The sequence below is a fragment of the Ambystoma mexicanum genome, chromosome 1q (assembly GCF_040938575.1).
Source record: "Ambystoma mexicanum isolate Mex_15411 chromosome 1q, UKY_AmexF1_1, whole genome shotgun sequence".
Taxonomy (NCBI): domain Eukaryota; kingdom Metazoa; phylum Chordata; class Amphibia; order Caudata; family Ambystomatidae; genus Ambystoma; species Ambystoma mexicanum.
In genome coordinates, this window is record NC_090922.1 from 225,445,532 (window position 1) to 225,473,043 (window position 27,512).

The window sequence follows — 27,512 nt, forward strand, 5'->3', positions numbered from 1 at the left end:
TCATGAGCATGTGAATCCCTGCCAGACCCCATGCTGGAGAAGGAACATGTTACTTACCTGTAACTGTTCCCCAGCATGGGTCTGGCATTGATTCACATCTGAACCATCCCTCCTTCCCGGTGGTGGCTCTTCTGGGGTCATACTGGCACGGTTGCCAGTCAATTCGTCGAAAAAAATTGGTCGACCAGACAAATGGTCGAATCAAATTGGTCGAAAACCATTTCGTCGAAATTTTTTTTTTTCTATTTTAACCCTTTTTTTTTTTGGGGGGGTCCCCCCCAACCCCCTTTTTTTCTCTAAAAACCCCTTTTTTAACAAAACGAAAACCCAAAAAATAAATATATAAATTAAAAAAAAAATTCGACGAAATGGTTTTCGACCAAATTGCGTCGACCAAATTGCAGTCGACCAGTTTTTTTTCGACGAGTTGACTGGACACCTACTGGCACGTCACATGCTTTTGAATCTGAAGATAGCCGCCGGGGGCAGGACGCAAGAAGACTATCGTCATTGGATGGGTGCAGTATGGCAGGGGGGCATGGAAAGAGCGAGGCGGGGGGGGGGGAGCGAGGCAGGGGGGTTGGGGGAAGAGCGAGGCAAGGGGGTTGGGGGAAGAGCGAGTTAGGGGAGGGAAGAGCGAGGGAAGAGCAAGGCTCTTCCCTCCCCTGGGCTTGAAAATGATAATTTATGTATAACGCCTCATTAGGCCTTTTTATGCCAGACTAGATAATAAAATGTGTTAAATGTGCAAATGTAAACTTGGAGCTCTCTAATTTGCTTACAGATCTAATAATATGATCAGTTATATTGTGCTATAAACACTACCGGCCAGTGCCAGACAGGCAGGATAGCCTATGTGCCTGTGTTCTATAAATTGTTGCATACCCTCATGACATAGGCCCCCCATATAAAAAAAAAAAAAAAAAAAAAGAGGGCCCTCACCCCTTATATATTGTAATCCAGACAAGGCAAAGAAAAAGATCTATAGCATGGACTGGATTGATGACAGAACTGTGCTTAAAGTATAAATACTCGTCTAGCCAAAAGGTCTGGTGACAAATTGTTGGGTTCTATGGAAATGTATCTGTGTAAAGTTCCCTCTGTATTTCATAGACAATGTATATTGCATTTTCTTTTTAATCAGTGGCCCCACCAGAGACTTTCTATGTATACGCAAGATCTTACCAGCAGACCAAAATGTTTGCCGGTTTTGCAGAAATTTTGATGCTACTGAAACTGTTGCACACTCGATTGTATTTTGTCCGGCCTTAACAGAGTTAAGAGTAGCAAATTTTCCAAATATTGCAAATAACTAGGTTCGATGCAGTGTTGGTCTTTTATTTTAAGTACTTCTCATGTCCCCATTCAAATTGCTACAGGGATTTTTTTTTAATGCTTTAAACCTTGAATCAGAAGATGTTTGAGTAATGTGCGATATTAATGAACATGATTTGGTTACTTGTGTAAATATTAATGTTTTTTATATTCAGTTATTTCTAAATTGAAAAGTTGATTAATTTCAGCTCACCAAAAAAAAAAAAAAAAAAAAAAAAGATTGTCTTCCAAGGTACAATCAACCACCCAAGCCCCCCCCCCTGGCCCATGGGTGCATTCGTTTTGAGTGGTGAAGCTCCGGCAAACAGGTTAGAGAAGTGGTCTGTCCGGGCACGCTCCAAGACATTGGTCGTTTGTAATGATGGTGGGAACCTGCCATCATTGTTAATCAGCTCACATAGGTTCCTAGTATTTTTAGACCCAACGGCTTTCAACATCATTTCCGCATCAAACTCTTCTCTTGGGGCTTTAGTTGGCAGCCAATTATTATACATTCGTTTTCTTTTTCTTTCATGTATATACATATCAGGGTCGTTCTTTTTCATGATTTTTCTCAGGTTAGCGCTAAGGAGCGACTTGGCGTCTTTCACAAGCAAGTTAGCTATAAGGAGTGGGCAGAATGTTGGTTTCTCGTGAACCTTTGACACTTCATTGAATTCTTGCAATAGCCATCCATATTCCCACACTGTTCTTGTTTTCTTGCACAAACTTTTCTAATTGGTGGGTTATCCTGGAAATGTCATAGGTTTTCAAGTGTAATCTGTGTCTACCTTGGGCTGTTTGTAGGTCATGTTGGTATTTGATGACTTTACAGGACACTGGAATGTTACAGATAACGGCTAACAAACTGGTCGCTTATGGGCATCGATTTGATTTAAACAGGACACAGAAGGTGGCAAGTTCGAGGATACAATAACAGTCTAGGCATGCAGCCACCCCCCCTTTGGACCACGTGCACTTTCCAGGGCTGTGTCCCCTTGGGTTTGCGCACTCAACAGGTGCTGATCACGCTCAGAGTTTCCTTCAATCCACTTTTGTGCATTTGTCACTTATTCCTTCCCCTTTGGGACGTCCATTTCATCTACCAAGCGCATATTTAGATCTCCACATAGCAGAATGTGCAGGTCTTTAAAACATATTAGATATTGATCAAGTGCCCTCATGATGGTGTTATGAAATGCGTCATAGTTACACTTCATTACGCCGTTATATACGTTGCAGATAAGTCTCTTTTTATGTGTCGTTTGGAGCAGTTGTTTCAACTATCACTAGTTGCACGAACAGGTTAGGGTGTTGGATTTCCTGAACAGCTAAGCCAACACCATTTTTAACCAACCAATGTTAGCAATCCAGAATACAGTCTACCAGTCTCTCCTTTTTTGCACAGTTTAAATAGACTGTATAGCCTTCACAGATAGGCCTAGAGCGAAGCCATGTTTCTTGAAAGCAAAGGATATGGTATCGCTCCAATCCTAAATCTTCATGGTTAAACAAATGCACAATCCAGGAGTGTTCCAAGATTTTATTTTGTGCAGCAGGAAGCTGCTCAAAGGTTGGCTCTAAAGGTTAGAAACAGGGGCTAGGGCTTTAGACATCCATGACCAATCTTGTTCCGCAAAAGCACAAGGTGGTTTCAAGACTTGTTTTGATGTGGTTGATGAGACTTGACTGGAGCCTTGTATGCACAGTCTTAGTGGAAGAAAATCAATTCCCATTCTTTGTGGTTCTTAACTCGGGTTTGATGGTCTGTTTGACCTGCATCCGGGATGGGGCCCTCTCCTGTCGTGCTTCGGGGGCATACTTTTGGACAACAGGCTTAGGTTTTTTAAATTCAGAAGTACAATTTGAGAGCTCAAAACCAAAGCGCAGAAAGTCAGCCACACGATCCAGGATCGCTTCTTTTAGGAGGGACGAGTTCAGATGGAGGATGACCCAGGCCATTCTATCCTCATTCATAAATTGGACTACTTTGATGTCTTCCGTTGAGATGAATCCTAATTTCGGGCTGTGAGGCTATAGCTTTAGTACAGTTCTGCAATTTAAGATGAGGTTGTCAGTCGCACTGAGGAGTCGTTCAATCACCAAAGCGGTGTTGCTATCGGCCTCTCCGATGGCATTTTTTTCTTTGGCGGTGTTATCAGCACTCAAAGGCATGCTTTTTTAGAGCAGCGTATTGTTTCTGCTAGAGTGTCTGAAAGACACCAGTTTGTGTCAGTCATTTCATGGCTGGTTATGGCTCGAGTTAACTGAGGCACTGTCCACTTAAATGTCCTCAGCAATGGAAATGGAGGCATTTTAGCCACAGATTACTCAAACGAGTCTGCTAAACTTTTAGTCAAGCTATTTCGTCCAGAAAGGCTGCAATTTCTTTGTGTGCAGCCGAACTGTCCAGAAAGCCTGTTTCAGGGTCCTGGCTTCTCGTGGACTCCTCCTCATGTTCATTGATCTGAGTCTTACCTCTGACCTAGTTAAAGGCTGGCAGGCTCTCGCAGGTGGCAGGTAGCATAATCACTCGAGTTAACTTCGGGAGCACCATCGACGGTTCGGTTAACTGAGGCAGTCTAACGTTTCTCAAGAATGCTCTAGAACTGTTGACTTGGGGCGTTTTTTGGGGCTGTACATTTTAGGATTTCTTTACAGATGCAGACCCCTCTTTCTCTTGTGCTGGCAGAATGTTTTTTCTGTTTTTAGTGTCAAAGATCACAAGTTGTTTTTGAGCCAGGTTGTTTGGCTGTACTTTCCCCACAGGAGGAGTAGTCGCTGGAGCCATTGGCTGTTAGTGAATACAGGCAGAGAATTTAGCCCCCCAGAACAGTTGGCGAGATATCCTTTATCCACAGCATTTAGGGGTAAAGTTGCCAGTTGAGTAACCGAGGCAGGCTCATTCCTTAATAGTAACCTGTCACAGCTGGCCATCGGGACATCACTTACCGTTGATCTTTGGAATATGCTCTTAACCAAATGTTGGAAAGTTTAGGGCTGGCATCATTGGCCTATCGGAAACAGGCTAACTTATAGCAGTTATTGATTTCGGATTCTGGTCAGAGTGATAGGTAGCATCATTCTGATCATTAAAGTGATGTCTCATCCATTTACAATTTTCCATTATGGCGGTCATCAGGTCAGGTTTGTAACAATCTTCACGTCTTGCTAGATCAGAGAGCTTGTTTTGGCACAATATAGATACTTCTTTATCTAATCTGTTATGCACCTTGCAAATAATGTTTTCAAGCAAGATTAGTTTTCGAATGAGACATTGCCAAAAGGGTTGCTTAATCTTTTAGGGCATCATTCAAGGCCTCATACAATTTGGTGGGCGCCAAGAGTCGCCATAATGTTGTTTTGTTGTTTTGTGGCATAGTCACATCTTCGGAGGCCAGGTCTCGGGGTTGCTGAAGAAACACAGAGTCGTGATCCGAGTCACTAGATGGACTTAAGTGTTGGTCCTTATCACAGCAAAGGCCTGGAGCTGGAACTATTTCCCAAGCTCTGGGGCAGCGTACATCCCGATGGCTGAGTATCATGGCGTGCAAAAGAGCTGATTAGACTCTTGCACGGATGCAAACTTTTCAAGAGATTCTTTGAAAGGATACTTTACAGGCTGAACAATTTGGTCCTTTGCCACTGTCCGGGTTTCATGCATTATTTGAAATGAGTCCAAAAGAACTTGCTTAAGATCCTCCATCTGTTGGCAAGTTGGCTGGCTCTGATATTGATCAGATTTGGATTTTTGATAAGAAGCTATCTGCCCCGCAAGCTGTGCTATGTCGCGAGACAGGCGAACAACCACAGAACGTGGAATGGCGCAATTTCTTTGAAGGATCGAAGATGCTGCCCGAGGACTACTCGAAAATATGTGGCAAGTTATACAGCAGGGGAGTTTTAGGTTACAAATAGACGCTCCAGGGAAGAAGTAGTCAAGAGTTTCTCATACCCGCCAGGCTTGTCGGCCTAGCAGAGAGCACAACTGGTGAGCACTTTTCCAGGGTCTTCAGTTAGTGTGCCTAGAGTGTCCACGTGTGAAGGCACTGTAGGAGGGTGCAGTGCAGCAAGTTTTGCCGGCAAAACGTTTTTTTTGGATCTAGGCCCGATCTTTCAACATGCTTAGAAACACTGGTCTACAGCGGGCATTATACGGGCCTCACTGGCCTGTGTAATAGACACTTGTACTGTACCAATGATGTTTATAGGGCCCATCTTTGGCAGCAGGCTTTAGGACCACTGCAGCTGGTGATGGGGGGTTGAGCACAATGTGCTAAAGCGCAGACAGTCAAAGGGGCCGCTGCACACTCAATTGAGACCCATGTGATGGGCAATCTTGGCAAGCCTCGCAGGATATAGCGGCATTGCAATTCAGACAGGACGCTATTCCCAGGACAGCGCACCAACGCTAGTACATATTCATGCATAGTCACTGGTGCAATGTTAATTCTTTGGGGAGAGTTTGTTTTGAGTTTAGAACTGGAGGCACTAAACGCTTCTCGCCAGCTCTCATCTGGGCAGGAGGCAGCAGCTTCACAGCATCTGTTTTTCCCGGGTCAGGCCATCAGCTGCCATGGTCACTTCCGAGGTGCAGTCAAGGGGGGGGCGGGTGGTTATCTCGAGTGTTCAAGGCTAGCCAAAGATTTGTGGGTCGGTGTGCGAGGCCCACCGAGGATCACTTGGCTCCCCACTCTCTGCTGCGCACTATACTGGGGCTTTGTAGAGGAGTCAGAGTAGCAGAGAGTTAGAGTTCCGCCTCCAGGCAGTTAGTGAGAAAAGACTGTAGGTTCAGCAACAGCATTCACGCGACTCCCCATTCTCTGCCAATATATATATTTAACATTTTAGATATATTTTCGGTATTTTGGGTGTTGGTAAAACTTACCACTCTTCTTTTCGGTAAAATGACTGGGTACCGAAAAAAGTACTAGTCTTCATTCCACGTGAAAGTTAGACTTGCCGCACTCTATATTCCAATTCCTCACACCTCAGAGGCATCTTCTGCTCACTACTCAGGAGCTACCTTTTAGCTCCTGTTCACCAAATGTTTAGTTGCAAACCCTGCACATACAGGGTATTATGTATTGAAATCTTAACTGTTACTGCACAATGTCAAGAAGTTCTGCAACCTTTTAAATTTAAACCTTTATTGGAAAAAATAATAATGTGGTAGCCCCTGTGGAGGGTTAATGCTATATAAATGCCCTTTAACAAAAAAAGGGGAGAGTGCCCAGCTTTCCAGTGGATGGAATGCAGGTCTAGGACCGAAGATCAATTGAAATGCTGAGAAAACAAATGTTCATACGAATTACTGGCTGGTGAGAGGGGAGCGATTATCCAATATTATAAAAGCTGAGTTATCAGAATTCACCACTCTGCCACCATCCACTGGTGCCAGCAATTCCATGGTAGATGATAGATACCTGAATCTCAAACTGCAGGCACAACTAGTCATGCCTACAAAGCAGTGGTCATCCTGGCATGAAGACCCGTTTCCCACATGCAAACATCACACCATTTCTTAGTCACCAAGGACGAGTACACATTTTGAGTTAATGGCTAAACTGTGCATATTAAGAAACATGTTAATATTTTATGAGACCTACCTGTTGTGCGAGTTCCAGCATCTCTTCGGGATGTGGTAGATGGTAAAACTCAACCAAATTAAATGTTGTCTCGCCGTCACTAAGAACCACTTGGAGACACTGGTCCAAAGTGGGGGAATCACACAGCTGGGAAGTCACTGCCTGGTGCTTCCACCTCACCAGGGCCTGAATGTTGGCCTCCATGATCTGACTCCTTTGATCTTCTCTAACCCACATTTTCCTTCGTGGATGCCATGTCTCATAATAGAACTGGTACACCTCTGGTGGGCAGATAGACTTCAGGTCTGTCAAATATTGATAATAGACTTCTTGAGAGTCAACGTTCGCCATAACATGCAGAAGGTTTTTGACTTGGTCTTCTGTTGTGGAATCCAGATGAACTAACCTTTGGTACAAGATATCCAAGACTAAAGGCATACAGTACCTTATGGTGGCATGGGGCAAAAGTGTGTGTAGGTCAACCGTTTCCTGGATCTCTGGGCTCAATATTATGTGCTTGATCTGAGAGTTCATCTTGGGAATGCTTTGCATGATTGAGACTAAAATGAACCGTAAAGTTTCCGATATGCCCTTCCGTGCGATGCAGTATGCACATATTTTCCAACATGAAAGGTCTTCTTCGCAGAGGACAGTGTACAAATCAAAATCTTGGCTGAAACCCGGCAGAAGGTCCACATAGAGGGATGCAGGGAAATGTTGGGCAACTTCTTGCATGTAAGACACCATCACAAAAATGCTTTTGACAACCAATTTATCCTCCACAAAAACGAGTTTGACTTTAGCCTTTGGGTCGGAAACAAAGAGGGAGTCCAAATCCTTTAAGACTTGTACTCCATCTGGAAAGGAGCCAGGTGGCGAGCGTAGGAGCCTTTTCAAGTCATGGGTATCCAGGAACTTCTTGGAAATATCATTAGCAAGCGGTGTGGGATGCAGGAGCCTGTTCTTTCTCATCTCCTGCAAAGGGGCAGCCGCTGATGTTGTGTGGTTATGCCGGAGGTTGGCACAGATGACGACGAGTCGGTCCTTCCGTAGACTAAGTCGTAGCTTAATGGCTGCTGGACAGGTCTTTCTGGAAGGAAAAAAACAAGACAATGCATCAGTTGTATGTGCTTCTGCTTCATAACAAACAATACATCTCAAATCGGTTTGAGTAAAATACAAGTTGACATATTTTACATTTGTGCTTGGTATCCATTGGCTAGCTCCAGCTGACACCTTTCAACAAAGAGTAGGGTCTCAAAATAATTTCTGCCCAACAAAAACCAGATCACTGCTTGAACTAGAATGACAGAGCACACAAACTGTGCTGTGCAATGAGAGCAGCGACAGGAAAAGTGGCACAATCCTTGTGTTCTTGCCTGGGTACCGTTTCAATTACAATAATCATTCACTTTGCTGGGGAATTTAACTAATCCGCTACACAACATGCAGTTGTAAGGGACAGTGCCAGCACTTACAGCTAGGAACAGGGAAAAGAGCTGTTGCCCATTTGAAAGCCTTTTTTATTCCCACCTAACTAAGCAGCCCTAGACAACAAAGGCATTGGTGGACTGGGAAGTGAGTTTTTCACAACTTTTAGGTATTTACAGTGCCCCAGCACAGGCTTTTTTTCCATTAGTCACAGAAAGTGTGCTGCTCACGAGAAAGGCATGGCGAAGTAGGTGTTAGGTAAGATTTTCATAGAAATGGTAGATCTTCCTGACCTGGGTCAAACTTTTTGCATTACTAGTGGGATATTTTTCATTAATACCTCAGTGAGTGGGAACCTTTTTCCACACTCACAGAATCGTTTACTCTTCTTATGGGTGTCATTTTTTAGACTCTCCATAGTGTCTTTTAAAGTTAACCTCTTTAACAACGTTTTGGCAATAAGTGCCTGTTGTTGCTGGGTTGCCCTAGGGGCTCCCCTTTTAAACTTTCTCCAAACTAAACTTGAGAGAACTACAGTTCCCAAGGGTAGAAAGGAACTTTCGATCCCTTTTACATTTTGTTAGGTGAAACCAACACACCCCAGTTTATGTTGAGTGGTGGGAAGATGCAATGAATCACACTTTCACACTAAAACTAACAATTCTGTTACAGGGACAGGCTTACCTTCAATGGCTGGTGGCAGTGATACTGTGTATTAATTTGGTGCACCTTTACCGCGGACAGTGTTCACAGCTGCAGTAAAAGGACCTAAGGGTGCTCAGTTTACCAAAATGGCCCGTGTTCTTTTTTCGCCATTTTAGTGATTCTTGTCCTTTCTTTTTCCTTCCCCTAACATTCTGGGCGGGAAATTCCTTTGTGTGATTTTTATCTTCGGCGAGTGTCCCTGTACTCCCCGCCCAGGCTCCAGTCTGTCTGTGAAGGCAGCAAGCGAGGGAGGAGTCCAAAACTTTACAGCCCTTCGTCTTCCTCCTTGCCTAAATGGGGACACATTCCAGTGGACAACTAGACCACCCCTTGTTGTAAAACGCAGTGAGAGAATACAGAAGTTGTGCTGTAATTCCTGTTAAATAATGCAAACCTGAAAGCTGAAAACAAGTCATCCACTGGAACCGAAACCGAAGAGAATGATGAAGGAAAAGCGGCTGAAACCATTTCCAGCGATCAGAGAGCCTGGTGTGTAACCAGAGCCTGCAGTAGCCCTTCCTTCCAATCGACCTGGGGACTCCAGAAACGACGACCCTGACCCAGAGCCTGGCGAGACCCACTAGGCTCAAGAAGACCTGCATTTTGAGCCATCCCACGCGTTGCTGCGAACTTGCATTGCTGCAATACTCCAATACCTTGGGACCTCAAGCCACTGTGTCGCTGAAACTTTGTGGGCGCCCACTATCTTCAGAGACACAAATCCAGTCCGAAAAGCCCCAACAGAGTGCTGGACCTTTGCAACGATGAGAATTCAACAGAGATTGTCTTCAACCGTGATGGTCCGTCTTCATCTGTGCTCCTGTAAAATCGCCAAATCAGCACCACTGCAATATTGCCGTGAGGAAAACCTTGCCTAGAGCCTTCTCCATTGAGCCCTGCTGCAAAGTCCCTTCTGTTTGAGTCACCACGACAAGGAATCCACTGACCGGGTATTTGGCTGCAGATCCTGGAGTCCTCCTGCTGCAAAAATCTTCAATGCTGAGGTACGGTGTTGGCTTGGGTATGTACTTACCTAAAGTCTGTTAGGATTTCTTTGTAGCTGTGGGGTGTTTTCTGTGATGGGGAGGCCCCTCATCCAGTGCACCCTGTGCCACTGCTAGAATTCTGCTAGGGTGTCTTCTGCGAAGCCCCTGGACCCTCTTCTAACTCTAGAAGAGAAGTACTCACCTGTTTGCCAAGTCTTCCTAAGGAACTCTGACTTTTGCTACTTAATCTATTCTGACACTGTCTGTTGGACACTAGATCCTAGAGACCCCCCTTATGCCACTAAGAGCACTCGTGGCTCCAAGAATAAGGGAAAGACTTAAGGGTTTGGGCCTTTTGCCAAGAAAAGAAGTGTTTAAAAGTTACTTACTTCAAAAAGACTTAGTTGGTAACTTTAACCCTAAGAGTGAACAGTTACAAAAGTTCTTACCTTGGATGTGTGTGATGCACTATTCTTAAAAGTATGGTTAACATCTTTCTTTCCTTAGAAAGCATTTTGCCATTGAAATAGAAAGTAGATGTGAAGGTAGATTACTCACCTGTGATTAGGTTGTGCCTCTCCTCAAAAGTAATGTGTTGGTTTCACCAGATTATGCCCGTTAGATAATTGTAGGAGTGTGCCCCAACTGGGTCTTGCTTCCCCCGACTTGCTGTTAGCCTATCCAGAATAAGTCTGTATTAGGTTGTTGCCTACCTAGAATAACTGAGTCATTCAGTAAAGTTAACATTGGGGTTTGCTTTCCCTGTGTAGACAGACTCACAGTCTCTTTGGTTCCAACTTTCCCTCAAGTCATACATATGGTACTTGCATAGCTGGGAAAGACCTAACATGGATTTCATTGTGAGGTTAAAAAAGTATATGGGTTTCACTCACCTTGAGTTAGATGTGTGCCATCCAAAAGTAAGTTACAAGAGTTACTGTTTATCTGATCTCAAAAGCACCTGTAATTGAATATTACAAACTTAGGTTTCACTCACCTAGTATAATCGTGTGTTATCACAAAAGTAGTATTAGGTTTTTACTGTACCAAAAATAAGTGTTCCATTATTCACCAAAAGTATATTGTCCAGTTGGCCGATTATGTGATTTGTACTGAGAGTCACTGTACAACTGGTAGGGTCTACTGCCCTTGAATTACTGAATGTAATTGTAAAAGTAACCGTTGGTTTTACTCTCCAAGAATAGGTGTGACCTATACTGAATGTGTATGAAAAGGTTTTGGCTTCCCTAGAACTACTGTTAGGCGTTCCAAATAAGGTTTCTACTTTGGTATGTGTTCAGGTATAGTGTGTTTTTATAATTGTGATTTCATATAATGTGTGATGGTACTTATTTACCCCTAGATTTATCTGGGCCTACCTATATTTAAAGAAATCCTTTAGGTTTACAATGCATAGTGTTTCTTTGGACCATTTGTATTACAATTTCATTTGTACTGATTCTACAGCCCTCTCTCCCTCCCAAGATATGCCTGGCTGCTCTGTGTATGCTACCATGAACTCAGGTGGTACAGACTTATACTAAGAGTGGAGTCTTGTACTGCCTAAGTTGAATGATTTTACTAAATCCTTAGTTGGACTTCAGAAAAACTGTCCTAACAGTAGCAAACAGACTGCCTGAACTGAAAGGTGCTTCCCCATTCCAATTGACTGGCCATTCAGCAGGACCTACTTCCAACTAATCGTAAGACAATCTGCTGCTCATGCACCTTCATACTCATGAGATTACCACTAGCCTATCGATAATCACCATGGCTGGTTGTCCTACAATCCTAATTTTAATTGTTAGGACCCGTGGCTCGCATACAAGTGATCTGATGTGGCTGCCAGGCAGCATATAATACAAAAAAAGCAATGTTCAATGTGTAGCAGTACAAGTCAAACACCTGTTATCCTATGACAGTGTTAGGGAGAATTCTCAGCAATGTGCCAATTCCTCTCTACCGTAGAGACCCCAGCAACTTTGCTGGATTTTGAGGACTTGAATTTTTAACCTGGAGAGAGGGAGACCCTTTTTGCCCACTCATGTATTTTTTAATGTGATTTGAAAACCGTTTCTTTTGGTTGTGGAGCCTAACAAACACCATAGGCATCATCTTTTACATTGTGTCACACAGAACCTTCAGTGCAGTGGCACAGGGAAGTCTGTCAAATTTCCCCAAGGTTTAAAATACCTTCTCTTGGATAAACTACTGTTTCCAAGAGCAGTGAAGTGAAATTGATTACTTACATTTGTAACTTTCTAGACCCAGCACACACCATCTTACAATAGGGTGCCGGAGGGGTTACTTAGTATCCCCTTTGTCTAGTTTCTCATGTAACATTTTTAATGTTACCCTTTCCTTGATGAATGGCTGGTGGCAGCGGTTTCCTTTTAACTACCGTGGTGTGCTTTTACGGCAGGCTGCATTCGCAGCTGCAATAAAGCACCCAAGGGTGCCATTTTTGTCAAAATGGCCCCGGTCTTCTTTTTTTTAACCATTTCTTTGTCGAAAGGTCCTTCTTGAGATTTACTCTGCGCGCCAAACCAGGTTTGTATTGTATTTGTATTTGTTTATTTATAACGCGCACCGTCCGGCCAGGGGCATCAGGGCGCAACTTGAAGCAAAATAGACATACATATCTTATATACATACATAGTTATATACATGAATAGTATTAGACATAGATATATACATATATTGCGATAGTTAGCAAGGTGAGGCATAGCGACCTAAAAATGTAATGCGAGCAGAGATCAGTGGATAGAAGTGTTGTAGTCAAGTAACACAGGTCAATATGCCATGTTTAAAGAAATTAACTAAGTAGTCGGAGGCAACCGGCTGACGGACTGTGGCGTGAAGGAATGCCTCAATTCTGATCGAAGCGCCAAGATTTCGTTTTAAACTTGAAGGTGTTTAATTAGTCTTCAGATCTGATGGCGACAGGGAGAGAGTTCCACAGCTTAGAGGCGAGGACAGGGAAACTCGTGCCCCCCGCTTTTTGGAGTTTGAACCTTGGAATCGTTAGGCTGTGGATGTGTGCCGTTCTTTGCGGTCGGGTGGAGAAATGCAGGGAGAGCCTGTTGCAAAGGTAGTGAGGGGCCTTGTTGGCAAGGCATTTGTGCGTGAGGGCAAGAGCTTTCAGTGCAATTCTCTGCTTGACCGGTAGCCAATGCAGGTTAGTTCTGGAATCAGAGATGTGGCGGTTTCTGGGAATGTTTAGAGCTGCCCTAATGGCACTGTTCTTGGTGATTTGTAGTTTATTCAGATTCCCTTGTCTAGTCCCCAAGTAGAGGGCACTACAATAGTCGATTTTAGACGTAGTAAACGTTCTGGCTAGGGCGACGCTGTTCATGGTAGTCAGAAACGGTCTACAAGCTGCAATAAGTTAAAAGTGTAGGCTGAGGCTGATCTGACTGCATTTGTTTGTCGAGACAAGGATAGAGTGGCATCAAGGTAAAAACCTAATGTTTTGTGTCTTTGGAGACTTTGATGGTATTACCATCTATGGTAAATGACTGGTAGGAAGGTTCTAGTTTGCTAAGACGCTGTAAGAAACCCAAGATGAGGAGCTCAGTCTTGTCGTTAACGCATAGTTCGTGTTGGGCCATCTATGCCTGGATGACCAGGTAAACGTCATTCAAGGCCTTGGTGTCAGCTAAATAGTCGCCAGTGATGGGGATGACTATCTGGGTGTCGTCAGCATAGTTGGTATACGAGACACCTAGATAATCAAGTACATCAAAGGGCGGTTTAGTGAAAACATTAGAGAGTAGGTGACACGCAAGAACCTTGGGGAACGCCGCAGTGAATTGGGACGGGGTCAGCGGCTGCAGAGGGTGAGAAGACCCTCATGGACCGGTTACTCAGAAAGGATTTGATCCGTGCTGTGGCTGAGTCCGAGAAGTGGGCAGCAGAGTGAAGGTGCCAGCATAATATTTGGTGGTTGACCAAATCAAAAGCCGCAGAGAGGTCCAGGAGATGTAGCATTGCCAATTTCCAGTTGTCTTTTAAGATCTCAATTTGGGTTATTAGATCCATCAGGGCTGTTTCTGACCCATGTCTAGGGCGGAATCCAGATTGTCGTAGATTAGGAGATTATTAGATTCCAAGTAGTCTTGGATCTGTAGGTATGCCGCACGGTCTAGGATCTTGAGCAAGAACGGGACGGTGGTTATGGGTCTGAAGTTAGTGGGAATGCTTGGGTCTAGGGAAGGTTTTTTTTAAGCCATGGGATCACCCAAGCGTCCTTGAGGTTGTCCGGAACAGTGCCTGCTTTAAAAGAAGTTAATCAGGCCGTGATGAACGGAGCCAAGTCATGGGCAGATTCCTTAATGATAGGAGCGGGGCACGGATCGCCTTGGCAGTTTGAAGGTTTGATTCTCTTGATGATGTCTTCTACCTCAGCGATATTGAGTGGGGAGAAGGCAAAAGGTTTAATATTGGGAGAATCTAAAGGGGCGACCCTTACAGTGGTGGGTGGTCGGTTGTCCAGCTCCAGGCTGTCTTGTTCGTCTTTGATTTTAGATTGTAGAGTAGAGATTTTATTCAGTAGAGCGGACTGCATGTTAGCACACCATTTACTGTCTTTAATGCAGGTGTCAGTGGGGGTGGCTGGGAATTAGAGTTCTTTTAAGATCTCAAAGAGTTCTTTTGTGTTCGAGTCTGCTTGCAAGATGCGGTTATTAAGGGACTCCTTTTTAGCAGTAATAATGGCATCTTTGTAGCAGAGGGATGCAAGGATAAAACCGTCTTTATGCTCATCAGAGGGGTAGCTTTTCCAGCGATTTTCGGCACAATGTTTAGCTTTGTGGAGCACTCTTAACTGAGGTGTAAACCAAGAGTTGAGATGTGCACGTGGTTTAGACTTCCTGAGTTTGATAGGGGCAATGGAATTTATAGCCGTGAGCATACTATGATTGTATGTGTTTGCTAAAGATGTAGCGTCGGTGCAGGTGAGTGTAGCAGCATTGAGAGATGGGAGAAGTAATGGGAGAAGTTTCTCCTTAGTGATGTCCCTTTTATTTTTGATGGGGAGGGGCTGGAGCTATCAAGGTCGGGGCACATGGGGCTGCTTCCATATTGAAGGTAATAATGTGGTGGTCGGACCATAAACAGGGGGTATTGGAGAGGACCTTTATTATTACAGTTGGAACCGGCCAGCCAGTCAAGGGTCCTGCCTTTAGTATGGGTGGGTTCTTGAATGTGCATGGTGAAGCCGAAGTCAGTTAGAACGTTCTGCAAGTCAGAAACAGTGGAGTCTTTAGGGTCGCCAAGTCCCAGATCAAGGTCACCTAGGATGATAATTTGTGAATTGGTTTTAGTTTTGTCGAGAAGGGTGGAAATTTCACCAACAAAGGAGTGTGCAGGACCCGGGGGTCTGTAGATAGGTTGGAGTGTGGCGGTTTGGTTAGGCGTTAGTGGTAATTTGACAGAGTAGTTCAGCTGACTCGAGTTTGGAGTTGGACAACACTCTTAGGCTGAGGGAGAGTTTTTTTTTATGAATGAAGGCCATTACACCACCTCTAGATTGGGCAGTGATGCGATGACATCGCATGATGCCGTAGTCTGGCGGTAAGGCCAGGGACAGTGAGGGTACGGATGCGGCATGTAGGCAAGTTTCGGAGATGGCAATAAAGTCAAGTTCTAGGGTTGTGATGATGTTTGCGATGTCTAGTGCGTGAGCTGGAAGAGATCTGGCATTAATAAGGGCGCCCTTGATCTGTGGCGGTTTGGCTACTGTGGTAGTGGATTTCAGCGCAGAGGTGGGTGAGGGTGAGCGAGGTGGAGTATGTATAGTGTGCTTCGGGTTATTGCTGCGGGTGTGTAAGACGTGGAATCTTGAGCCTAGTCTCTTGTTTCTGAGCGAGAGGGAGCAAGGTAGGTTAGGGGTAGGTTTCCTTGCAAAGTGATCCAGCCAAAGGGCAGGGTCATTAAGGTATTGGTTGGTATAATTACTACTGTAGTAATGTTCAGTAGTAGTGGTCACGGGGCAGCCCATTGTGGGGCCAGAACTGGACAGTAGCTGGAGGTAGTTGGTCCCTTTGTTCGTTTCTTTGCCTTCACTGGGAAAGATTTCCCCCGCCCTTACACACGCTTAGCACCAGGAATATTCAGATAAGCCTTATCCTCTGATCTAAGGTGTCTCTGAGGCAGGTACAAAGAAAAGTGCTTCTTAAAATATCTCAGGGCTTCTCCATACAGACATCTGTGAACTATGGTCATCGCCTTAAAGTGTATTCTCTCTTCCACTCTTAACCAGTGAAGAGATCTTCTCCCCATAGTCACATGCTCCCTTTTTTTGATTCTCTTGGTAGCTCGAACTGTGTCATTTTCCATGACTTGACAATTTTGTAGATCCCTCTTCGTGGCTCCTATCAGTAAGGCGTTACCGTAGACAAGGCGTGACAGAATGATCACTCTTGCTATTTAGTGAAACGAAGAGTGTGTATTTTGACATGTATTTGTGTTTTACTATTATAATGCCCCTTCTGAAGAAGGCTTACTCAAACTGACTGTTAAATAATTGTTTAATCAAGAAACCTTGTGTGTAAGAGTTTATTTAAATACTTGTCACTGTGAAACTCTGTAACTCCCCTACAGCTCACATTGACCGCTCTCGAGATAGGCCTGGCTGCTCAACGCGCTACCAACCTGTGTAGTACAGACTTATCCCAAAGGTTGGGTTCTTATTGCAAGGAGGTCAGGGTTGTTGTAGTGCACCCAAAGTGTACTGCATACAATCTTGCCTCACAGTCAGTTTTCTTTATTATGCGTTTCACTGCATGTAGCGTTTTGTTTCCACTGTATAGGGGAGTGGGCTAGGGAGACTGGTTCAGTGCTCATTTTCTGTATGTCCACATTGTCAGTTGAGAGCTTGGGACCAAGCACAGTCATGTAGGATATGCCCAAAAAAACCGAATGCTTTCGAATACAATGTGCTGAGACATGGAATTTTTTTGTGGGCGAGAAAGGGGCATTTACTGAATTGTTGAAAAAGGAAACAGACTGAAAAACCTTCCAACTAGTTCCTACTCAACATGCTGATGCATTTACTGTTCAGTCAATTTCTCACATTGACTTCACTTTACACTTCCTCGTTAATCTGAGAAATGGATCTGCATTCTAAAAAGGAGACACTAATTGAACATGGCTACTTCATTTTTAAACCATGCAAAAGAGCAAAAGCAAAAAGGAACAAGTTACTTACCTGTAACTGCTGTTCTCCAGCATGGATCTGGCATGGATTCACATGCTCATGAATATTCCCCGTCAGGCCAGGAATCCTCGGTAAAGAAAAAAATCAGTATCAGTTTCGTTTCTGATCTGTCTTCCTTAGTAGTAACCAATCACCGATCCCTGGGTCACACTGCCCCCAGCCAATGACTGCCCTCTACCTAAGCCCCTCCCCTGGCAGCCATCCTCAGATTTGGTAGCACGTAAAGTGGCAGTATGAACAAGTGAAGAGCCGCAGAGGGGAAGGAGGGAGGGTTCACATGTGAATCCATGCCAGACCCATGCTGGAGAACAACAGTTACAGGTAAGTAACTTGTTCCTTCTCCAGCATGGGGTCTGGCATGGATTCACATGCTCATGAATATAAGAATACATAGCAGTATACAAATGCACAACCACGGGAGGTGGCAATAGGCTCAACATTAAGCATCTCTTAACTCCTCACTAGGCTCACCTTAAGCGAACAGGTTGCGCAGCACGGCTTGGGCGACCCTGGACTCCTCCCTGGAGTCCCAATCGACGCAGTAGAATCTTGTGAATGTGTGCGTCGACCTCCACGTAGCAGCCCTGCACATGTCCAGCAGGGTCACACCAGACAGGAACGCTGTGGTAGCAGCGATCGCTCTGGTCGAATGGGCTCCCGGACGGCGGGGCAGCGGTCGGTTTGCCAAAACGGTGACAGTGCATGATGCAGCCGGAGAGCCATCTGGAAATTGAAGCCTTCGAGAACGCCTTCCCTTGATTCACAGGTCCAAAGTTCACAAACAGCTGTGATGTCTTATGAAAACTCTTTGTGTGGTCCACATAGAACTTCAGCGCTCTAGCCACATCCAGCGAGTGCAAAGTCCTCTCGGCCGGAGACAAAGGCGACAGGAAGAAAACTGGCAACACCAAGGGCTCGTTGAGGTGGAAGTCCGACGGCACCTTGGGCATAAAGGAGGGGTGCGCCCTCAGCACCACCCTCGTGACGTGAAAAGTCAAGTATAGAGGCTTGCAAGATAGGGCCTGGATCTCTCCCACTCGTCGTGCGGAGGTGATGGCCACAAGAAATGCTGTCTTCCACAACAGGAACTTCAACGGCACCGAATGCATCGGCTCGAATGGGGCACCCATGAGCCTGGTCAGCACCACGTTGAGCTCCCACGCCGGGGCAGAGGCCTTCACCGGCGGGAACGATTGGAATAGTCCCTTCATAAATTCCTTCACCAGGCGATGAGACCACAAGGACGCCCGTCCTGTAGTTCTGGTGTATCGGGAGATGGCAGCCAGATGTATCTTGATGGAGGCGTGAGCCAGTCCAGCTTTGGCCAGCGACAGTAGGTACGGCAATACTTGAGGGGCCGTAATCCGCAGAGGGTTAAACTTCTGTGCACAGCACCAAAGAACCTCTTCCACTTATGTCCATAGCATTTGAGAGTTGAGGACGCCCTGGCTTTTGCAAGAACCTCTCTGCAGTCAGCCGGTATATCGTATCCTCCAAACTCTAGTGCTGCAGGAGCCAAGCCTGCAAGTTCAGCGACTCAGGGTCGTGATGGAGAATGGCGCCTCCTTCTCTGGAGAGAAGATCCGCGTCCGTCACCAGCTTGATAGGTGGGGACGCTGACAAGTCCAGAAGGTCCGGGAACCATATCTGTCTCGGCCACGCTGGTGCAACGAGGATCATCCTGCACCTGGACCTCTTGAGCTGGTTGATGAGACGGAGCAGCAACAGAGGGAACGCGTACAGGAACAGGCCGTCCCAAGAGAACGAGAAAGCATCACCCATGCTCCTCTGTTGTGCGAACCTGCCGGCGAACCTCTGGCACTTGGAGTTCGTCGCTGTCGCAAACAGGTCGATCTGGGGTTTGCCCCACCGTTGAAAGAGCCGATCCACCTGGTCCTGGCGTAGTTCCCACTCGTGGCACTGTTAGGGAGAATTGTCTGTTTAGGCCGAATTTCCTAACCTAGTGAGTCCCCCAGCAGCTTTGCTGGATTTTTGGGGTTTAATTTTTTCTCCTGCCAAGAGTGAGACTCTTTTACCCTCACTCTTGGACATGATTTGAGTGGGTTTCTTTGAATCTAGATGTGTTTAATGGGCTATGGGGTCTTTTACTCCATACGGTTTCATGTGTTTTTGTGATGTGTGTTACACAGCACCCTCCGTGCAGTAACACAGGGGTGTCATAGTGACCCCCCAGTATAGACTCCATACCCTGGGACTGACTACTGTCTCCCAAGGCATGTAAAGTCACCATTGACTTTACTAGTCTTAAATTCTGAACAGAACCAGTACAAACCATCATATTGTGGACGTACTGGCTGGGGCAATTCGATTGCCCCAGGGTCTGTTAGTCGAGGGGGCACGTCTCCGTCCCCCCTGATCGAGTTTTGGCTGGTGGCAGTGGATACTACTTTTTATATTCAACCGCGAATATTTTCCTATGGGATTTCCCATTGTTTTAGGCTACTATCTTTATTTAATTATTTAAGGTAGCCTCGAACATACCGCCGGTTTATTTAATTAATATTCATTCTCCGGTTGGTATTTTTTGCCAAAACTTGATTCTAAAATGGCGTTTGTGTTCTCTTCTGTGACTCCAACCCACGTCGAGCCCTTTGTTCCACTTTTTGGCGGGCTTCTCCACAGAAACCCTCCAAAGTGGTGCCACTATGTCTGGGGTACTTAGGCGGGATGGAGGTGAATTTAGGCACCCTGGACTGAGTTGTCTAGGCAACTCAAGTCGCACTCCGTTCTGATTGGCCCAAGTGGTGAGCCGGCCAGCTCACCACTTAGCATGTTTGAGTGACAGCTAGGCTGAGTGAATGGGGGTTTGTTGCATAAAAGCAGGGCTTTGGGGACTGGAACTTCAGAAGTCGCCACAGGACCTAAGAATCTGACGAGGGAGAAGCTGAGCCGACCTGCCACGACACCACGACCGGTGGAGCCCTGCTGGACCGTCTCACCACTTTTCCCAACGACAGAAGAGATCTCCCACCGGAGAGGAGTCTTCCTTTGACTGGTGGGGATAACCGGTTTCACCGTCTTTTCGCTTTCCCGACGTATCTCGTGGCCGCCTTGCCCGTGCTAAGCACCCCGACAACCGGGATACCACGTTTTACCACGACCACGAGATAAAGGTACCACCTTTTACCGGAAGGCACTGCGGCTGGTTTCTGCCCTGGTAGTGCAACAACCTGCATCTTTTCTCCACGTCGAGCTCTTCTCTTCCCCTGGACAACGACGCAACTTGCAACCACTACCAGGAACAACTGCCACCGCTGGAGGATCCTTCCCACTTAAGGTACCGTGTCCCGTCTGGCTTCCCTTGCAACCGACTGTACGGGGTAGATTTAGCCCCCGGCTTAGCCTGGGACACCTTGGCTAAACTTTTCTAAGCCTCTCTAAACTCTTTTCTGAACCCTCTGTAAGACGTTCTAAGCCTAGTGTAACTGTGTGATCTTGGGCGCATTTGTGCTCTGCTCTCTCTAAGAGTGGGCCCAACCTTTGGACTTTGGCTCACCAGTGACTTTTTGCTCTCTGCCTTGCTAATAGTGTTCCTGAATCGTAGAGTGGTGTAACCCTGCATATTCTGTCTTGTTCCCTCCCTTTTTCACAACCTTAGTAGAGTGCAATCTAGTTAAGCGCTCACCTCTGTATGAAAATAAGTGGTGTCTTACTGTGATTTTCTAATGAGGGAAAAAGGGGTGTATATATCATAATAGTAACTGTGTTTAGAATATTTTACAATAAGAGTGCTGGAGTGTTTCAACTGTGTGTTTATAAATAAATAATTATATACTTTGATACCAAAGCTCTGGTCAGTGTTTGCTTGTATTATTGTATCTGAGTGCCTATTGAGTATACTTTGCATACTGCCTAACTCTTCTTGAGGGAAGTCTGACTGCTCAGCCACAGCTACCAGGTAAATCTGGGTGGTACAGACTGCTACCAAGTGGGTTTACTGCTAACACCTGTAGTCATAAATCTTTTGCAGTGGTCCCTAAGGGAACTGCACAGGTTTCTGCCTAACAGGCACGAGCGCAGCTCCCTGCTGAGTGAGTCGGCGATGGTGTTTTGTATTCCTGCCAGGTGGAAGGAAACCAGAAACATCCACTGGGCGACGGCCCAGTGCCACAGATCCTGGGCCTCCTTGGATAGGGCTGGGGATCTGGTGCCTCCCTGCTTCCGGATGTAGAACATCGTGGTGGTGTTGTCAGTGAAGATCCTCACCACTTTGTCCTTGAGGGACGGAAGAAACGATTTGAGCGCCCAGAACACGGCTCGTAGCTCCAGGATGTTGATGTGAAGAGACCTCTCTACCGGAAGCCAGAGGCCTCTTGCGTGGAGATCGCCGGGGTGGGCCCCCCCAACCCCTCCAGGGAGGCGTCCGTCGTTAGTTTCCTGATATGCCGGGGCCTGAAAGTCCATGCCTCCCGCGAGGTGCGCACGGGCACCCCACCATAGAATCGCCCGACGGAACTCCTCGTCGAGCGGGATCCTGTCTTCGAAGCTGCCCGCCGCTTGAATCCAGCGGGCGTCGAGGAACTCTTGTAGCGGACGCATCCGAAGTCTGCAAAGGGGCACAAGGTAGATGCATGAGGACATCATCCCGAGGAGGGACTTGATGGACCTCACTCTGGCCACATTCGTGGCTAACAGGCGCTGCACCTTGCCCAAAATGGCCTTTGTCCTTTCTTCCGACGGCGATGCCAATTGCTTCACTGTATCGAGCTTCGCTCCCAGAAACAGTGCCACCTGCGACGGGACCAGATGGGATTTCGGGGTAGTTGATGGCGAATCCTAGCTCCGCGAGTAGGCGGACGGTCCTCGCTGTGTGTTCGACCGCGAGTTCTCTTGACCTTGCACAGATTAGCCAGTCGTCCAGGTAGGGGTAGACGTGGATCCCTTGCAGGCGCAGCGGCGCCGCCACAGGTGCGAGGCACTTGATGAACACCCTGGGTGCCGACTGTAATCCGAACGGCAGGGCTCTGAATTGGTAGCGACGCCCCTGGACTACAAATCTGAGGAACTTTGTGTCCTTTTAGAATGGGGATGTGTAAGTAAGCATCCTCCAGGTCCAGTGACGATAGGAAGTCGCCCTCCTCCAGCTGTCCCAGCACGTGCTGGAGGGTGACCATCCTGAATTTCTGTGCCTTGATGTACTTGTTCAACCGACGCAGTTCCAGGATGGGGCGCCAACCGCCTGTCTTCTTTCTGACGAGAAAGTATCTTGAGTATACTCCGGAGCCCCAGAGCCTCTTGGGGACAAGCCCGATGGCACCCTTTTTGAGCATCGCCCTTACCTCCAACAGCAGTTGAGGGACGTGATTCTCCTTCCTGGCCACGGGAGGAATGCGAGGACACTTAGCGAGTGTCCGCAGGCCAGGGTGTCCCGCACCCAACGGTCGGTGGAGATGGACTCCCACACGCTGACGAACTTCGTCAGCCGGCCTCCCACCGGGTGCTTCGGTGGGGGCCCGACGCTATGGCCGGTTCAGTCCTGCTTGGAAGAGGCCTTGCCGCCTTGGCCTCCTTACCGACGAGACCCTCCTTGCTTGCCGCGGCCTCTGTATGCTTCCTGGGACTTGCCGCCTGGTGTTAAGTAGAAGAGCCACCGCTGGATCCCTTGGAGGCTCCCTGTTTGCCTCCAGAGCTCCGAAAGGGCCGCCGTTGCTGAAGGACTCCTGGGGCTCGGGCTGTTTCCGTGTCTGTCTTGATGGCCTGGAGGGACTCATCCACCGTCTTTCCAAACGGGTTGTTGCCGTCGAACGGCATGTCCAACACTCTGGTCTGGACGTCCTGGCAAAAGCCCGTCGCCTTGAGCTATCCTCGTCATCAGAGGCAAACCCCGTTGCCCAGTTGGCGAAATCCGGCATCGGCCTTGTCCGTTGCCATCGTTATGGCGTGATCTGACACCACCTCACCTTCCTGCAGAATCTATAGGGCCTCCACCCTCTTGTCATCCGGTAGGAAGTCTAGCAGAGGAGCCATCTTGAACCAAAGCTCCCTGTCGTAACGGTCCACAATCGCTAAGGCATTGGCCGCCTTAATCGTCGTCGCCGCCGACGAGATGACTCGTCGTCCCATGGAGTCCAACTTCTTGCCCTCGCTGACCGGCGGGGAAGTGGAAGTTGAAGCCGCTGCACCCGCTGCTTTCTTCTTGCCCGCTGCCGAGACATCAGAGTCCGGCGTGAGCTGGGCCCTGAGGCACAAGGGGGCGGCATCGGGGACCCGGTACTTCTTCTCATACCTGTCCCTCTTGGCGGGTGTCGTGGAAGGGTTCTTGAGGATAGCCAGCCCCTCGTCCCAGATGTCATCGAGCAACGGCACCGCGAGGACCGTCATTCTCTTGGCCTCTCGTTGTTGGTAAACAAAACCTTCTTTTTTCTGTTCCTCGGGGCAGAGCTGGAAGAGCTCGGATGCCCTGGCTATCATGGCGTGAAAAGAAGCAATTTCGTCGGGAGGAGAGGCCCGAGGGGGGGTGATGACAGGATGTCCGTTGTGTCATCGCCGTCGTCGTCCGTCCCCGTCGCTGTATCCTCCCGAGGGTCCGGCGAGGGGGATGAGGGATCCACAGGCCTCGCGGGCACAAAGGGCGGAGCGGGGTGGACTCTCCTCCGCTTGTTCGAAGGGCTTCCCCGACGGGCCTGGTTCTGGATCCTCTGTCGGGGTCCGTGGTAATCTCATCCTTATCTCAGTACATAAGGATTGGATCGCCAACAAAATGGCCGCCGAGCTATCCTGGGGCTCGAGTAATGGCTGCGACGGACGGGATGGCTGCTCCACTGGGCCCTTGACGTCGCAAGCGTCGCTATCTTCGATCATATCAGCGGGAACCTTCCCCTGGGATCAAAAGTTCTCAAACCTCATGGAAGCCTTTCACGGTTTCCACCGGATCCTCCTCGGAGGCTTAATCTGAGTCCGTAATGGCCACCGCGCCCCCACCCCTCTTTTTCCGCCGGGGTCTTCACTGGGGTCTTAACGATGGTCTGGAAAGAGGATTCCCTCTGCGGAGGCAGGGAAACTCTGGGCCCCGAGGCCGCCTCCACTGGCGCAGCCTCTGCCAGCTTCACCAGGGCCGCTGCGACAACCTCGATAGAGGCCTTTGCCGGGTGGATCAAGGCCCTCACCACCTTAGGTGCGTCCTGGGCCTTCGCTTTGGGGGGAGGGTCATCACCTCGCTCTCCCTTGGCTCCCTTCGAGATCGACCGGTGCCTCGACAGAAGCTTACCCGGGTTCTCGGACTTCCTCTTCCCCGAACCAGAGCGCTGGCTCGTGGTTGATCGTGCCGGGGAAGTCACGTCCCGCCTGGCAGGCGAGGAGCCAGACCTTTCGGTGCTCCTGGTGCCCGCGGTGCTTGGCCTTCTGTTGGGCCCCCGTCGCCGGGGCGCCCTCACAGGACTTAGAAGACTGCTCAGACTTTTTCTTCGCCTTCTCACATGCTGTGCCTTTCTCCAGCCAGGCGGCGAGGCGGGCACGACGAACGTGCTGGGTCCGTTCCGACAGGTTCTTGCAGAACGCACAGTCCTTCTCCACGTGCGCCTTGTCCTCATGAAGGCAGTAGAGACATCTCGAATGCTCGTCCTCCTTGAAAACATTTTGCAATCCGCATCCTGGGCAGCTCCTTGGATCCGGGCGTCGAGCTTCCCTTGTCCTGGGCCATGTACGTTGAGGTAGGCCACAGATCTTCTGGAATCCTCCAAGAAGCGTAACTCGACGAAAACTTCACCCTTGAGGGGCGTAGGATTCCGAAACGGGTCCCCGTTATCGGAAGTGGAAACGGTGGAGCTTGAGGCTCGATTAACCGAAAAGAGAAAAATCTCCTGAAAAAGCGCGAAAACGCAGTAAAAGCTCGAGAGCTAAAACACGGGGACTCCCAACACTTGAACGTGCGGTAAAAATCTGAGGATGGCTGCCAGGGGAGGGGCTTAGGTAGAGGGCAGTCATTGGCTGGGGGCAGTATGACCCAGGGATCGGTGATTGGTTACTACTAAGAAAGACAGATCAGAAACGAAACTGATACTGATTTTTTCTTTACCGAGTATTCCCGGCCTGACGACGGGGAATATTCATGAGCATGTGAATCCATGCCAGACCCCATGCTGGAGAAACTAATTACCACAGAAATATTTTTAGAGGAAAGAAATAAATCGGTATGTATATCAACAAGCTCATGACAAGTTCCCCAGTCCAGACAAAATGCACGTAATTCTGCCAACAGTATTTTTTTCTGGACTGGTAGTCTGCCGGTGGGGGCACTGACTTGCGGACTGGCGTGACCTGCCAATAAATCTTGTCCCTACCGGCAAATACCAGAATCACTGTCCCCGGTACCACAGATTCCGACAATCCCATCCATGGAATTTACTGCCCTTTCCGCCGCTTGTAATAGTCCGGTAATACCGGGATATCAGGCAGTGGAAACGGTAGGGGCAGTTTGCTGATATCCCTCTGGAACTACCAGCTGGATACCGGCAAACTCATAATGAGCCCAATAGTAAGCATAGCACAGGAAGCGGAAAGATCTGAAACTGCTACATAGTAGTACAGAACGCGGGCCTTCAAGAGAAAACAACACTTTCTTTGAAGAAATGCAAACGCTAGAAGGCTTTCTAGAACACATCACAAAACACACCACCATCGATCACAGCAAATTTGGCCCATTTTACCAGGTTGCAGGCACCATCCTTGAGGCAAATGTATCACTTATCCCTATACAAAAAAAAATAAACGTTTCTTGGAAACTAAGGAACCTCTTGGCCTGTCCGACTATAGAATTGCTGTACTGTGTAACTTGTCCATAAAATACCATTTATTAAAAAAGGTAGTTATTGTTTTGACTGTTGAACCCAGACCGCAAGGACACCAAGGTTTTCTACCCGAGATTCCACAGGTTAGATTCAGTATGCCACTTCTGTGCTGATGCCCTGACAGAAGGATAAGTTGTAATAATACCATCTGGCGACCCCTTTCAAATGGTCTTGAGCACCATTAAAAAAAAAAAAAAGCAAGAGACAAATGTTTCCGTAAAAGGGGGTTTACGATGATCAGACTTCAATTGAATGTGCAAGTAGTATTAACTTTACCCTGATGCCATGGGATTTCCTACCCTTATGTTTTCCCGCTGTTGGAAGGATTTTTATCCGAATCCCCTTTTTGCTACATAGCCGCCTCACCATTAGTCCCACTGTAGTTGGAGGATATTCACCAGTAGACCCACAGGTCAGTGACTATTACAAACTGCTTTGAATCAGTCAAATGCTGTACATTCAGGAGACAAGATTTATGTTCCAACATGGCCAAATGGAATATGCCTTTAAAAAAAGGTAAGGTTTTCACTTTATGGCCATCAGTCCAGCCATTCAGGTTCTTAAGGAAAGCATTCATCCTGCTCACCCAGGTCAAACGTTTTAGGTCTCAGAATATTTTTGCCAGTATTGGGAAGACATCTTACCAAACTTAAGTATGAGAGACTTTCATACACATTAGAGTTTCCTAGCCCTAACTCCAGAATTGCCTACCGATAAGACATTCAAGCCTACCCATCATCACTTACCTGTGACAACCTGTAAGCCACTTCTAAAGAGCTCACCTATTCCAGGGCATCATTGTTTACATCATACAATACTCACTAAGTCTTTAAGGAACCTGAGGCTACGAGAGGTTTTTAGACCCCACTCCACCCACCTCTATTATTGAGGGCACTGGTACACATAGCCTAGACAGCCTCAGGTTAAAATTTCTGAGCTCCAAGCAATATGCTCTTGCTCCTTTCTTTTCTAATAAGCATGTCTCAAACTTGCTTTCTTGTCTAACAACTCTGCCTCAAAAGGTTTTCGTTCAAGTTCTAATTACCTAGTTGCAAGGTCTCTGGCCTTTGCTAACAGACTAGTTAAGCATGTTGGAGGTCTAACTCCCTATTTTTGAGTCTTTGGGATTCCCCCTCAGACTAAGGGCAGCAGTAGATGCACAAATCGAACCAGAGGGGATGTGGGCTATAGATTTGTCACCACCAACAAGTGTTTCTTTAACTCAAGAAGGGTCTTAATCAACTATGACTTAGTATGTGTCACACTTAGACTTAGGGAACTACGCAACCCTTTTGGTTTATCCGTTTTGTACTGATTTAAGCCGCTGTCAAATATAGATGTCCATATTAAAGCAATGTACCTTTCAGCAAACACGTAATGCATTATTATATAGGCCCTTATATTGGCACCTCTGTGGAGTCTCAGTCCTTAAAGCAAGACCCCCACAGCTGCTGCCACTTAA

The 27,512-nt window shown here is 47.2% G+C and overlaps 2 protein-coding genes across 3 annotated transcripts in view; one reads left to right on the top strand and one right to left on the bottom strand.

Moving 5' to 3' along the window:
• The window catches only part of LOC138526876 (uncharacterized), a 1,504,711-nt gene that overhangs the window by 1,374,282 nt on the left and 102,917 nt on the right, over nucleotides 1-27,512 (bottom strand). For both annotated transcript variants that reach the window (XM_069637661.1, XM_069637652.1), the window contains exon 3: nucleotides 6,924-7,992. In XM_069637661.1, coding sequence (XP_069493762.1) covers nucleotides 6,924-7,992 — 1,069 coding nt within the window. The remainder of the gene's footprint in view (nucleotides 1-6,923; nucleotides 7,993-27,512) is intronic.
• The window catches only part of LOC138526886 (uncharacterized protein ZSWIM9-like), a 1,119,771-nt gene that overhangs the window by 544,899 nt on the left and 547,360 nt on the right, over nucleotides 1-27,512 (top strand). The window lies entirely within an intron of this gene.